The sequence below is a fragment of the Dendrobates tinctorius genome, unplaced genomic scaffold, assembly GCF_039654945.1.
Source record: "Dendrobates tinctorius isolate UK_male_01 unplaced genomic scaffold, ASM3965494v1 ptg000097l, whole genome shotgun sequence".
NCBI lineage: Eukaryota > Metazoa > Chordata > Amphibia > Anura > Dendrobatidae > Dendrobates > Dendrobates tinctorius.
This window is the reverse complement of record NW_027361765.1, coordinates 24,009,940-24,026,263: the sequence shown is the minus strand read 5'-3', so window position 1 is coordinate 24,026,263 and position 16,324 is coordinate 24,009,940. Positions and strand designations below refer to the sequence as shown.

Genomic DNA, 16,324 nt, shown 5'->3' with positions numbered 1-16,324 from the left:
TTATTTAAGGCAGAACTGAAAATGTCAGCTGCATAGGACAGTATACAAAAGAACAAGGGTTGATCTCAGAGGGAAAAGTCAGGAGAGAGATGTGACAGGTGAGGCCATCCTATAGTCAGTCAGGAGAGAGATGTGACAGGTGAGGCCATCCTATAGTCAGTCAGGAGAGAGATGTGACAGGTGATGACATCCTATAGTCAGTCAGGAGAGAGATGTGACAGGTGATGACATCCTATAGTCAGTCAGGAGAGAGATGTGACAGGTGATGACATCCTATAGTCAGTCAGGAGAGAGATGTGACAGGTGATGACATCCTATAGTCAGTCAGGAGAGAGATGTGACAGGTGATGACATCCTATAGTCAGTCAGGAGAGAGATGTGACAGGTGATGACATCCTATAGTCAGTCAGGAGAGAGATGTGACAGGTGATGACATCCTATAGTCAGTCAGGAGAGAGATGTGACAGGTGATGACATCCTATAGTCAGTCAGGAGAGAGATGTGACAGGTGATGACATCCTATAGTCAGTCAGGAGAGAGATGTGACAGGTGATGACATCCTATAGTCAGTCAGGAGAGAGATGTGACAGGTGATGACATCCTATAGTCAGTCAGGAGAGAGATGTGACAGGTGATGACATCCTATAGTCAGTCAGGAGAGAGATGTGACAGGTGATGACATCCTATAGTCAGTCAGGAGAGAGATGTGACAGGTGATGACATCCTATAGTCAGTCAGGAGAGATGTGACAGGTGATGACATCCTATAGTCAGTCAGGAGAGATGTGACAGGTGATGACATCCTATAGTCAGTCAGGAGAGATGTGACAGGTGATGACATCCTATAGTCAGTCAGGAGAGATGTGACAGGTGATGACATCCTATAGTCAGTCAGGAGAGATGTGACAGGTGATGACATCCTATAGTCAGTCAGGAGAGATGTGACAGGTGATGACATCCTATAGTCAGTCAGGAGAGATGTGACAGGTGATGACATCCTATAGTCAGTCAGGAGAGATGTGACAGGTGATGACATCCTATAGTCAGTCAGGAGAGATGTCTCAGGTGATGACATCCTATAGTCCGTCAGGAGAGATGTGACAGGTGATGACATCCTATAGCCCACAGGAAGTCACAGACTGACCTGTCTATACAGCGAATGTACATATTCACATCACAAAGCAGCTCATAATGAAATCCTCAAACTGTGATTCTGTGATGGGACGTAGATCCGGAGAAATAGTCTGAATGCCGTATGTGGAGTAGTTATCTGCACAGTGGGGCTATTAGAATCTGACTTATGGGGATTTTTGCTTTCTTTTGTATCAAAATATTAATTAATAGATTGACTTATGTCTCCTTTCAACCTTCAAGCCATAAAACTATAAAAAACCAAATCAAGTCAAATAGCAGAACGAGCCTCCCAGCCACTGCTACTCCAGTGCTGCCTTTCTGCTAGGGCTCCTGGTTCTCGAACACAAGGCTGCAGCGGTGATGCAATTTAGCAAGACGACGACTTCGGAGCCGAGCGATTGGCTGCAGTGGTCATGTGCTGTGTGTTATGGCAATGCTGGTTTAAACAGGGCCCCTTAGTAATCTTGCACGCTCGGGGGCTTTGGGCCCCGCATATGGCATGCTACAACGGATTTCTCTTAAGCAATATGCAGAAACAAGAACATAGCACTTTACAGGAAACATGTTGCGTTGTACATGTGCTCCGACCTGTACCTACTGGCAGATGTTAAACCAAAGACCCGCAGCAGGACTAACCACTGAGCCACCGGGCTGCCCACATTACCATCAGTACTTACCAAATAGCTGCCCAGTGTATATGTGAGAGGTATCATACGGTAACGCTTCTCCTGCCATTTCTATCTTGAAATCAGGAGTAAATAGAGACATATCCCTCTTCATCCGAAGATTAAACTGTCTGCAAAATAAAGGGAATAAAGAAAGGAGTGTAAATAACTACAGTATTGCGGAGACCACTATATGGACACAGTGGCTTCTATGTACACCTAGCTCCACCAACGTATCACAAGTGCCGTCTGCCAGAAATTACTATTATTACTACAATGAAAGATCAAAATCGGACACATTCAAGTTAACAATAGCTGTGTATACTGAAACAGAATGATATATATTATAAAGTATACAGAGATCCTGATTCCAGTGATGTGCTCCTTACTGGGCTACTTGCTGTAAATTTTGATAAAATCAGCCAGCAGATTATTAGTAGACGACTACTTGGCCTGCTGCTAGGCAGCCCAACCCCACCCTCACCACTGATTAGCAGCTTTCTGCCTACGCACAGTGTACACCATAAGCTGCTAATCAGCGGTGTGGGCGGGTTATACAGAACTCCGCAATCAGAGAACGGGAAGATCTGCAGCAGATAAAACACAAATTATTAAGACTGTAGCACCTAGTAAAGTAAGCGATATCGCACTAGAATAAGGGTCTCTTCCTCTACATCATGCTGCTCTTTGATGGGTAGTAAAACTCCGGTGACAGATTCCCTTTAAACACTTCCTACCGGCTGGATACCACATGAACCAAGGACACTATTCTGCCATAACAAAGTTTAGCAACATATTAATGCAGTTACGAAATACTATTTTATATTTTGAACTAATCTGAGCACCATGTTGCTCTTGCTCCACAATAATGGGGTAGAAGTGCACCGTTCTACTGATCTATGGTGGTCCGGCGGTCGGACCACCACGGATCTACCACCTATCTATCGTGTGGATAGGTGATAGAGGATAACGAGCTTGTCCAGTGAAAAGCAGTGCAGCAGAAATCTGTGATATGAAACCCGCAGCACACAGCTTTGCAGTCTTACTTTACCTGTAGGCAAAACTGCGTGAGAATTTATCAGCATCTCAGCCACATTCCTAAGAACAGGGACAATTCTTGTTTATCACACGGCTAATTGCACGTCAGAGTTGGCCACAGATTGCTGCAGCCAGGGACATCGGTAGCCTGCAGCTGATTACTAACCGGATGATGGAAGGAGTTCATCTCATGTTTATTGAAATGCAGAAGAAAAGAAGAAATTCCAAAATTGGATTGTTCACGTCGCTGAATTGTAATTTACTGCACAAGTACAAGTTTTTCTTTTTAGCATTTTAAACAGGAAACACCGTCTGAGGTCCAACTACTATCTGATTGTGACTCCTTAGTCTGTGTTTAAAGGGAACGGTCACTCAATTCACGTTGCCCCATGAGTGGGCGGCAGGGATCAGAGCCTGCACCACTGCAGCCAGGTACAGTTATCTTTTAAATGCTCCGGTGTCTCAGAAAAAAAATGCTTGAAAGGCCAGCATTGGACTAGAGGATCAAACGAGACTAGTCCGGCGCCGCTGCGGGACAGCTTCTCCTCGCACAGCTTTAGGTGGTAGAGACCTGTCAAGCACATTGAGTGGAGTGGGGAGGGGAAGTCGGCCAGGGACTACACAGAGAGAGGAGACTAGTGCCGCGCTGCCCCCGGATCTTTAAAACTATAAAGAAACAATATGATGAATCTGGAGCAGTTTTCAGCCGTAATCTGCCCTGTGTGGCATTAGTATTTGTGCTTCACTCTCTATTATTTGTGCCACTTTTTAAGCAGTCTGTCTTCAAGCCGATGTTTTAAACAGATTCTTGAAATGCAGCTTTTATCAAATGACACTTTTTTGGGTGCTTGTACCCAGTGTGCCTGCCTTTATTAAGGTTTACAACAAAGATTTCAATTTAGCGCATTTTTTGACAAATGAGATTTTATTATTCATTTATTTTTATTAAAGGATTTGCTGTTGGCACTAAAAATACGCAAACAAAACAGATACAGAAAAAAATAAACAGCATTTCTAGTTTGCACCAAATTCATGATCCACATGCGGCATTTTGGAGACTTTGGCACAAAGAGTCAGAGAACAAAAGAAAATAGAAGCAAAAGGGACTTCAATAAATCACCAAATGCGCAGCCAAGATCTCACTCATAACACCCATTAATTGACTGACCGGTTCCCTCCATCTCTGACCCTTATGGTATAGCACAATGAATTAACATGATGTGACATTTCAACCATAAGGAACATTTGGTTGGAGAAAGTTACACTGTGTTACCAAGGTTTTGTCCTTCGGACAATTTTGAGTGTTCCGGATAGATTTTTTTCATGCTGATTTCAGAAATGACTTCAGATTTTTCCTATCACGTAAGGGTTTTGAGAAATGATACGAATCATAATATTCTGTTATAATTCATAAGAACTTTTTCTGAAATCATATATTCTGAAATTTCCATTGAAATAACAAACCGCTGATCTACACATATGCAAGCACTTATTATGTGAATTCCGCGCAGGCGCAGTGAATAATTCGGCTGACCGTGTACGGAGCATACCACATCTCCTGGACAGGGGAGGAATCAAAAGACAATACTGACATACTTAGAGCATGGCTGAATGGATCATGACCTTCAAAGCCGTTCGCTATCCCAATGATATGGGGAGAAAAGAGATCATGTAAAAGATTGCTACTTCTGCCTTACAAATATAACAGGATATTCAGCAAAGAGCAACAAATCAATAGAATGTCCTAATCTTCCGTCAGCCATAAGACCAGTACCACACGATGAAAGTCTTCGCGTTCCAAAGCCGCCCAAAGTATGGACAATGGAGGACGACTAAGATGAACTAACAATGTCAGTGGAAAATGAAACTGCTGCAGACCCAGACTTTGAGCCATCTACATCAAATCCACATCTGTTCAGTCAAGCTGATCTGAGTGACTTGGTCAGAGATTTGAAATTGTCAAAGAGGCAGGCAGAATTATTGGGATCAAGGCTACAAGAACGGAATCTCTTATTACCAGGAACAAGAGTTTCTGTTTTTCGCAGTCGTCAAGAAGACTTTAATCAATTTTTCAACCATGTCGACAGTTTAACCTTTTGCAACAACGTCTTGGGGTTGTTTGGTGCTCCTGGATGCGAACATGACCCGAAGGAATGTCGACTGTTCATTGACTCGTCAGTTTTAAGTCTGAAGGCCGTTTTACTACACAACGGAAATATCTATCCTTCTATACCTATTGGACATGCCGTACACATGAAAGAAACATATGAGAATATGGAGTTACTGTTGACCCACATTATTTATAGAAATTATAATTGGAACATATGTGGTGATCTAAAAGTTGTTGCACTTCAACTTGGACTGCAGCTTGGATATACAAAGTATTGTTTTATTTGTGAGTGGGACAGTCGTGCACTAGAAATGCACTATTTCAGAAAGGACTGGCCACTCCGCGAAAACCTGGTTGCTGGACAGAACAATTTTAAACATAATCCTCTTGTTGTTGATCCAGGAAAGATAGTTCTCCCTCCTTTGCATATTAAACTTGGGCTTATGAAGAATTTTGTCAAAGCAATGAACAAAGAATCGAAAGTCTTTTCTTACGTGCAACAGAAATTTCCAAGACTAAGTGATGCAAAGATTAAAGAAGGTATTTTTATTGGCCCACAGATCAGAGATATAATGAATGACAGTAGCTTTGATGGTCTTTTGCAAGGTGCTGAACAAATGGCATGGGGAGCCTTTAAAGAAGTGACCTTCAACTTCCTTGGCAACAGCAGGGCTCTGAACTTTGAACATGCTCACAGCATATCATTTGATGAAATGCAATATGTCACTAAAAAGGCATTTTCTACATTTTCACTTGGACTTTTTTCCAGCCAATCCTGGTGCAGTTAGCGATACACACTGTGAAAGATATCACCAAGACATTGCGCTGATACAGAAAAGTTACCAGGGAAAGTGGAGAACGTCAATGCTGGCTGACTGTTGCTGGAATCTTATTCCAGAAGCATCTGACGCGGATTATAAATGGAAGTCGTCTGCAAAACACTTTTGAACATTTGCTTTTGCTACTGACATCGATGCACATGTATGTAGTGTCTCAGACGTCATAATGTACATTATAAACTGTTGTTTCTTAAAAACCTTACGTGATACAGACTTTTGGAGCACATATTCGTGTTCAGCATATCAATATCTATAAGATACAATAAAATTTTCTCAGAGGACAAGAACTTCCCTAAGATTTGTTGCACAGTGTATCAAGCCATTGTTTTGGCAGACTGACACGGAGTCATCATCTCAGGAAAAAAAATCAGCTACATTTGAATCTTTCTTCCATGATCCATCTTTCCGTGAAAGAACATTCTCAATTGGTCGTCCTTCAATATATAATGTGGAGAAAATAAGTATTTGATGCACTGCTGATTTTGCAAGTTTTACCACCTACAAAGAATGGAGATGAATGTAATTTTTATTGTAGATACACTTCAGAGACAGAATCTTTAAAAAAAAAAAATATATATATATTTTATATATATATATATATATATATATATATATATATATATATATATATATATATACATACACACACAGTGCCTACAAGTAGTATTCAACCCCCTGCAGATTTCGCAGGTTTACACATTCGGAATTAACTTGGCATTGTGACATTTTGACTGTAGATCAGCCTGGAAGTGTGAAATGCACTGCAGCAAAAAAGAATGTTACTTCTTTGTTTAATTTTTTTTTTAAATTGTGAAAAGTTTATTCAGAGGGTCATTTATTATTCAACCCCTCAAACCACCAGAATTCTGTTTGGTTCCCCTAAAGTATTAAGAAGTATTTCAGGCACAAAGAACAATGAGCTTCACATGTTTGGATTAATTATCTCTTTTTCCAGCCTTTTCTGACTATTTAAGACCCTCCCCAAACTTGTGAACAGCACTCATACATGGTCAACATGGGAAAGACAAAGGAGCATTCCAAGGCCATCAGAGACAAGATCGTGGAGGGTCACAAGGCTGGCAAGGGGTACAAAACCCTTTCCAAGGAGTTGGGCCTACCTGTCTCCACTCTTGGGAGCATCATCCGGAAATGGAAGGCTTATGGAACTACTGTTAGCCTTCCACGGCCTGGACAGCCTTTGAAAGTTTCCTCCCGTGCCGAGGCCAGGCTTGTCCGAAGAGTCAAGGCTAACCCAAGGACAACAAGGAAGGAGCTCTGGGAAGATCTCATGGCAGTGGGGACATTGGTTTCAGTCAATACCATAAGTAACGTACTCCACCGCAATGGTCTCCGTTCCAGACGAGCCCGTAAGGTACCTTTACTTTCAAAGCGTCATGTCAAGGCTCGTCTACAGTTTGCTCATGATCACTTGGAGGACTCTGAGACAGACTGGTTCAAGGTTCTCTGGTCTGATGAGACCAAGATCGAGATCTTTGATGCCAACCACACACGTGACGTTTGGAGACTGGATGGCACTGCATACGACCCCAAGAATACCATCCCTACAGTCAAGCATGGTGGTGGCAGCATCATGCTGTGGGGCTGTTTCTCAGCCAAGGGGCCTGGCCATCTGGTCCGCATCCATGGGAAGATGGATAGCATGGCCTACCTGGAGATTTTGGCCAAGAACCTCCGCTCCTCCATCAAGGATCTTAAGATGGGTCGTCATTTCATCTTCCAACAAGACAATGACCCAAAGCACACAGCCAAGAAAACCAAGGTCTGGTTCAAGAGGGAAAAAAATCAAGGTGTTGGAGTGGCCTAGTCAGTCTCCTGACCTTAACCCAATTGAAAACTTGTGGAAGGAGCTCAAGATTAAAGTCCACATGAGACACCCAAAGAACCTAGATAACTTGGAGAAGATCTGCATGGAGGAGTGGGCCAAGATAACTCCAGAGACCTGTGCCGGCCTGATCAGGTCTTAAAAAAGACGATTATTAGCTGTAATTGCAAACAAGGGTTATTCCACAAAATATTAAACCTAGGGGTTGAATAATAATTGACCCACACTTTTATGTTTAAAATTTATTAAAATTTAACTGAGCAACATAACTTTTTGGTTTGTAAGATTTATGCATCTGTTAATAAATCCTGCTCTTGTGTGAAGTTTGAAGGCTCTAACTTATTTGCATCTTATAAAACCTGCTAAATCTGCAGGGGGTTGAATACTACTTGTAGGCACTGTATATATATATATATATCTCTATCTATCTATCTCTATCTGTGTATGATTTTCACATAATTTGCATTTTTTTTGCATGAAATCAGTATTTGACAACAGAAAAACAGAACTTAATATTTGGCACAAACTTTTGTTTGCTATTACAGAGGTCAGACGTTTCCTGTAGATCTTCATCAAGTTTTCACACACTGCCGTAGGGATTTTGACCCACTACTGAATATAGATCTTCTCCAGATCATTCAGGTATCGAGGGTAACACCGAGTTTCAGCCCTCTCCAAAGATTTTCTATTGAGCTCAGGTCCACAGATGGGCTAGGCCACTCTTGGACATTGAAATGCTTCTTATGGAGCGACGCCTTAGTTACCCTCACTGTATGTGTTTTGGGTAGAGTTGAGCAAATTTGATCGGGTCCCTGCTTATTCAGCAAGCTATAGCGCTTACCGAATAATCTGCAGAGGAAGCCCGGCCTCCTGGATCTCGCTGGCTGATCAGCTTTTCGGCTCTGCAATTGCATGTGTCGCGGCTGTGTGACCGGCACGACACATGCATGTAGAGCCCAACAAACAGGATCTCCATGCATGTGTCGTGACTGACACAGCCGTGACACATGCAGCTACAAAGCATAACAGCTCATCAGCCAACGCGATCCGGTAAGCCAGGTTCTCTCTGCAGCTTATTCGGTAAGCGCTATAGGTTGCCGAATAAGCAGGGACCACAGCAAATTCATTCAACTCTAGTTACGGGTCATTGTCATGCTGGAAGACCCAGCCACGACCCATCTTCAGTGCTCTTACTGAGAGGAGATTGTTGGCCAAAATCTTGCCATACATGGATCATCCAGATGGTCATTGACAGACTTAAAATGGGCCTGGACATGTGCTGGCATGAGCAGGAGGACCTTGCGTGCCCTGCAGAATTTTAATCCATGAAGGCATAGTGCGTTACTAATGTTCATGTCTGACACTGTGGACTCCGCTCTCTTCAGGTCAATGACCAGGTCCTCCCTTGTAGTTTTGGGCCAATTCCTGACCTCCCTCAGAATCAGTAATACCCTATGAGGCAAGACCATGCATGGAGCCCCACGCCTAAGACAATTTAAAGTCATCTTGTTTCTTCCATTTTCTAATAATTGTACCAACAGTTGTTGCTTTCTCACTAAGCTGCTTGCCTATTATCCTGTAGCCCATCCCAGGCTTGTGCAGGTCTATAATTTTGATCCCTGGTGTCCTTAGACAGCTCTTTGGTCATGACCATGGTGGAAAGGTTGGAGTGTGATTGTGTGGACATGTGTCTATTATACAGGTAATGAGTTCAAACAGGTGCAATTAATACAGGTAATGAGTGCAGAGTAGGAGGGTTTCTTAATAAAAAAAAAAAAAAACTAACAGGTCTGTCAGAGGCAGAATTCTTGCGGGTTGGTAAGAGATCAAATACTTATTTCATGCAATAAAATGCAATTTAATTATTTGAAAAACATACAATGTGATTTTCTGGTTTTTATTATTAGATTCGGTCTCTCACATTTGAAGTGTAGCTATGATAAAAATCACAGACCTCTCCATTCTTTGTAGGTTGTAAAACTTGCAAAATCAGCCGTGTATCAAATACTTCTTATCTCCACTGTATCGCCAAGTTGAATGATATTAATGACCAAGATTGACCAACATGCACTCTTATAAATCGGTGAAAAGATCATTCACTAGTCAATCGTTAGTTCAGCTACTAACCTATGTGTCTAATGTGTATGACCGCCATCTAGTCTGAAAGGAACAACCTATTTCAGTTCTTTATGCTCATCTGAATCCAAACGCCTTGTGGAGTATAACCTTCAGTATTCTTTTAAAGGGCTACCCCAAATTATCATATTTACTGAAGTCGTTCATAGTCAAGATAATGAAGATCACACTTCGCTCCTATACTGCAGCGTCAGACATGTCGTATCAGGCATCGCGGCTGATTTAATAAACCAAAAGTGAACGGACTCGTCTGTAACAATACCAACCGCTAACGCAGCACAAATACCTTGGGCAAGCAACAAAGCGTAGCCTCTAGCCCTTACAGATGTTCCATTAACATGCTAATTCACTGTATAGTCACTGGGGAGATGGAGGAAGAGATACACTAGAAGACTGCTATAACTGGCTTTCAATAAATTTGGCTTTTATGTTAATTCACAACACTCCATAAGGAGTAATTAACTCCAGAACAGCCCAATGATAATGCTCATGTCATCTGTACAATGGCAGCTGCCAGGATTCGTTTTTTGGAGATTAAACTGTTAAATGCAGACTCCAGGCTGATAGGACAAGAGATCTCTGTAATAAACAAGCATGACGATTATTAAGCCTTCCGTAAGCACTCAAATATAGACATGGAAGCTAGAATTACAGAGCGCCTTTCAACTGTAAGGAACAAGAAGCTGGAGGAATGGAGGAGCCAGAGTCATGTCTTCTGCCCTGTCCCTCGCGTGTCCTGCCGTTCCAGATTGCAGTTACAAGGCTCCAAGGTACGGCGTTACGCCCCGCAGAAGCCCTCTTCACAGCGGGAGTATATTTCACAATCTACAGCCCAGCAGAAAGAGCAACACTCGCTACTGCCGTCTCCTCCCAGCAACACGGCATCCATCATATTTATATACAGGCCAGCAGAGCCTGTCAAAGGGTGCGAAGCCGGAATGAAAACGTACAAATAGGTTCAGGCCAAACATTAGTTAGGTGACTGGGTACGCTTTATCGATTTGACTTCAAAAGGTCAATAAAAATGCTTTCAGAATTACCTTTAGACATTCCATTGAAAAAAAAAATTATAATTGAAAACGTGCCGTAATCTCTCTTCTATGGAAACAGATTTAAATAGATAAAAAAAAAAAGGATGAATGGAAGAGTCAGGTAGAGCCACGTTCTCAGAAGCAAGCCATCAGTTGGAAAACGTCTTCCATAGACCTCATATGTAGGTTTTCTAGAAGTTGTCAAATATCTGGTGATCAGAGACGTGGTAAAGACCAGCACTGGGCATCATTACATAGTCATCAAGAGAGCAACATCACTGACTACATTACTCACTGACTGTGTATGAACAGGGCTCCATCCATGACTGTCATTGGGCCTCTGTATAATGATTTATGGCCTTCCATCCAGTGATATTGGAGATATGACTGGACCCTCTGTCGAGGGTGAATAGTAGTAAAAATAGCTCTATGCATCTCTCTCCAACCATCTTATAAATATACACACCACTATGGGACAAATACAACTCTGGGTCCTCAAAAGGGTTTGAGGGGATCTGACACTTGCTAAAAATTTTAGTTAAATACAGTGGAAAACACCCCCCCCCCCCCCCCACAATTATTCTCTTGGAATCTGTAGCTCTTTTCCATTTTGAGCTACATTGCCCCAGGGTAGAGATATTCACATTTGTAGCTTTTAGAGCACAATATGTGAAATCTCTGCTCGTGGTTCAACTCGACAATTAGTTTTCCCTGGGGATGTGCATTTCCCACCATCTCTCCAAGACAACTAACTATTACAGCTCAGCAGACTGAGACTGACAGATGTTGATCTGTGATTGGCAGAATCCGGGAGGGATGAAAGCGCACACTCCCAGAGATTACGAAGAAACGCCTAGTTGAACTGCAAGCAAAGATTTCACATATCGAGCTCAAAAAGAAAACACGTGAATATTTCTGCAGTAGTGCATGGCAACGCAATACAGAAAAGAGTGGCAAATCAGGGGAGCTCAGGGAATTTTACTAAATATATGACTCAATTTTTTCACCAAGTGACATGTCCTCAATGTCAACCACAGTCAGGAAATGCCATTGAAAACATTTTGCGTGTCATGTCTTCAGTAAAACCTACTCTCCTTAGGATCATAATGTTTTCACTAGAATTATTATTACACACATTTAAATAGTGGTGACCATTTCTATGTAAATTCATACTATGTAATTTTGCGACGACTACCACGACTGATATTACATACATGGGATAATCCCTTGGCTTCCTATTAGCTACGGATAATTGAACTTTTAAGTGGGCAATTCTTAAGCATCTAGAATAAGAATACATTTTTACTAAATATCTTCAAACATATGCAAAACATTACTGCCATTATCATCAAATAGCGGCACTTAAGTGAAAGACAGTTTTAATTTGAATATAATTGTACAGTGTTTCTTCAGAAATCTCATTTACCCAAGCCTTTCCTGGTGGAATTGGTAAAATCACAGGGTTGCCTGCAGGAAAACAACTTCATTTTATGTACGTGTAGAGTCATTCCCCAGAGCCTTGTCATGCAGGCTCCCTCTGGAATTGCTACTGGTGAATACATTTTCTCATCTAGTGTTTTTTTCTTTTTTAGGTTACTTTTGAGAGACAAATACAAAAGAACACCTTCATCTTAAGAGATCCCACGTTAACTCTTAAAGGCCAGGTTAATGATAATTCAGACATTTTTGCATGTTTTTTCTCCCATTTTACCAAGCATAAAATTAGTTTAGTGGTTAGACAAAGAACACAAACTGTAATAAACGACAATGTATTTTCTCAATAATCGTGATGGGCGATCGTGCTCAGTGCCTGCTCGATATATTAGATCGAGTAGCGAGCAGTGCAGAGTATACCATGGTGCTCGAATCTCTGGGAGACGGGCAGAAGGGAGAGGGGAGAGAGACGGGGGCAGGGGAGAGAGACGGGGGCAGGGGAGAGAGACGGGGGCAGGGGAGAGAGACGGGGGCAGGGGAGAGAGACGGGGGCAGGGGAGAGAGACGGGGGCAGGGGAGAGAGACGGGGGCAGGGGAGAGAGACGGGGGCAGGGGAGAGAGACGGGGGCAGGGGAGAGAGACGGGGGCAGGGGAGAGAGACGGGGGCAGGGGAGAGAGACGGGGGCAGGGGAGAGAGACGGGGGCAGGGGAGAGAGACGGGGGCAGGGGAGAGAGACGGGGGCAGGGGAGAGAGACGGGGGCAGGGGAGAGAGACGGGCAGAGTCCAACGTCCGATGTGCTCAATTCGAGTACTCAAACATTTCACTGCTTGATCAACACTTATCAATAAGTGAAATCCTTGGTGGGATTCGAACCCAAGAGCCCAGTGCTGCAAGGCTGCAGCGCTAACCACTGAGCCACCGTGCCGCCCTGTGCATAGGAAACAAAGAAAAAAAAAAATGAAATGCTTATAATGGTACTCAGTAACCATAGAAACATTTGACTAAAATATCTAAAAACAGTGAAGCAGCAAATCTCGTGAAAACCAAAATTTGTGTCTGTCTCAAAACTTTTGGCCATGAATGCATATTCAAATCGTTTGGCACTTGCTTACTCGGCTGTTTATGGAGGCCAAAGAGGAACGATAAATACAGAGCGATCACTAAATCAATCTGCCTGCATATACAGCGAATGTTATCGGCCGCACATCCTGCTCCAACATGGAGATGTGATAGTGATCATGATTTTTATCCACCAAAACGCTCTTCCATTGGGATAATGCCAGCATGTTTCCATATTTCTAAAAATGCTTGTTCTTACCAGCTCGTCTAACAGGGGCCTTATAAGGGAAGCCAACATCTGAAAACTACTTGCTTAAATCAGGGAAACATACTGATCTTGTAGACAATACGCTACATCTAGACCAAAAACGTGTGATAGAAACATAAATGAGGTAAAATTCCAATTTTTATTTCAACATATAAAATAAATGATCTTTTTGTATGGTATGAGGCACTTCATTTATTTTATATGTTGAAATAAAAATTGGAATTTTATCTCATTTATGTTTCTATCACACTTTTTTGGTCTAGATGTAGCGTATTGTCTACAAGATCAGTATGTTTCATTGATATTTAAAGTGTGGCCAATCCCTTGGTAAGGGAAATGGGTTTGGGTAGTGTGTTTATTAATTGCTTAAATCAGGGTCTTGTGTTACAAGTATTAAAATAAATATATGTTTACAAATTTAACAATCTACATAGCTATCTCCACAGTTCATTTTTTAAAAAATACATTTAACACGAAAATAATACGTAGTTTATTGATAACGCCCCTTTAAGAGTTTTAAATCAAAGCAGTCTATGCACACGAGAGATGTGGAGATAGTTGTGGGCCTATTGCCTTTTTCCCATTAAAACCACTTGCCTAAACCTGAAGGGAAACCAGTCAGCCAAACCAGTGGCAGACAGCAAAGGTGTATGGGCAAGGACTTCTGGTTTTACTAACAAGTCTAAAAATACATTTTTCAAGTTACCATTAACACGACTCCTTGGATGTGAGCTGCACCAATAATCAGCAAACAATAGGCATGAGACAGAAGGAATAATGCTTTAGCCGCCATCACTAGGGACACAACAAATGTAGCCATTCCTATTTACTAGAGAGCAGAGAGATGCCAGCATGAGGTGCAAAGCAGGAACCCAAAATTCACCCACCCACATACACAAGATGACAAGGCACAGAGCACTACTGGCACGTCCGTCTATATGCATCAGGCCTTTGTTTCCACAGTATCCAATCGTCGGCTGCCGGAATGTACATTGTTACACCCTCAATTGACAATAGAAAAACCTAAAATAGATCAATATTAATACGGCAATTTCAGGAAATCCGGGTCATTAGGACTGGTGGAAAAGAGAGCTATAACATGTAACCAAACTGTGCAGTTGTCCTGGATTGAAACCAAACAATGATGAAAACAGCCCACCAGAACACATCAGTAATGTATGAGAGGGTATAAAATAGCAAAGTGCTACAGCAGGTTATAAGTTTTTATATTTGGTAAATGATTAAAGTTTTTTTTTCTTTACATGTCACTCCAAGTTTTTTTAAGGACACTTTTTTTGTGGTATTAGTCTATGCCTAGTATTTTTGTTTCACTCTTAAGGCCCTCCTCAGCCCACTTTCCTCCTCTCACACAGAATTGCAGTAGGAGAAAGAACTTAGAATCTACAAACCTTAACATACGGGAAGAGAGTAAATTACTATACCAAGGAGGTGAGGAAACTATAAGATAGCAAGATAGATGTAGATGTCGAGAAGTCTCTTGTCCCAAGGAAGCACATCCTGAGTTGAAAGAAAACCTTACAACTGTAGCAGGTCAGTTTGGTGCTGATGGGAAGTTATGAAAATTGGGGTTTGTATATTTCCGATACTGATGGGACATACATTTTTAAATTCAGGACTAATAGGGGAAAGAATATGCATATTTTTTCATAACTGTGACATACCTAAAAGCTCCAAATCCAACAGACTTTTCAATCCATGCATAAACACATGTCCGTTTGTTATCTGGACCCTGTACTCTGTAGGGAGTCTTGGAGTAAAAGAATTTGAATAGTTAGCTCTTCCAATCTTAATTAGTTTCCTCACTTCTTTGTGTGCAAAACGAGCCCTAGAGGCCCCATACACAATTGATTCTACATCTCGCATCACCTCTCCTGTCTGCTCCACGCACGAAAAAGCTTGCTCTGCTTAGAGCTCCTGCATTCTCTACAAGAGAGCCAATGCTAGACTCTTGTGTTAGTAGCTTACTTATCGCAACAAGATAAGATATCCAGATAATGGCTGGATATCCTTAAAGACAAAAATGTCCAGGAAGGATGGGAAATCTTGAAAAATGAAATTCTCAAAGCACAGTTGTTAACAATTCCGAAAAGAGGGAAGAATAGGAAGCATTTAAGGAAACCAGGATGGATGAACACAGAACTTAAGCACATGCTAAAAAGGAAGAAAAAAATGTTTATAAAATGGAAAGAGGGAGGCATATCTAAAGAAGAATATAATGCTGTCTGCAGAACCTGCAGGGCACAAATCAGATTAGCTAAAGCTGAAAATGAACTGAGGCTTGCAAGAGATGTCAAAAGCAATAATAAAGGATTTTGGGGATATGTCAAAAGTAAAAGAAAAGTCAAAGATGCTATAGGATTTTTACAGGATGAAAATGATGAAATGGTAAGACAGGATGTTGAGAAGGCTGAACTTTTAAATTCCTATTTTGCATCTGTTTTCTCTCAGAAAGGAAATGCAACATCAACTGTTATTCACTGTCCTATTAAGGGAATAGAAGAATCCAGGATATCTATAAACAGAAAGATAGTGAGGAAACACTTAGCTAACCTAAATGAATTCAAGTCTCCAGGTCCAGATGAATTACACCCCAGAGTACTGAAGGAGATAGCAGAAGAAATTTTTGAACCCCTCTCCATAATCTTTGAAAATTCTTGGAGAACAGGAGAAGTGCCAGAAGACTGGAGAAGAGCAAATGTTGTTCCTATCTTCAAAAAGGGGAAGAAGGTGGACCCAGGCAACTAT

The 16,324-nt window shown here is 41.7% G+C and overlaps 1 protein-coding gene across 1 annotated transcript in view; it reads right to left on the bottom strand.

Moving 5' to 3' along the window:
- Positions 1 to 16,324, bottom strand: part of ADAM10 (ADAM metallopeptidase domain 10) — a 211,913-nt gene that overhangs the window by 77,174 nt on the left and 118,415 nt on the right. Inside the window, exon 3 of the mRNA XM_073586969.1 lies at positions 1,811 to 1,929. Coding sequence (XP_073443070.1) covers positions 1,811 to 1,929 — 119 coding nt within the window. The remainder of the gene's footprint in view (positions 1 to 1,810; positions 1,930 to 16,324) is intronic.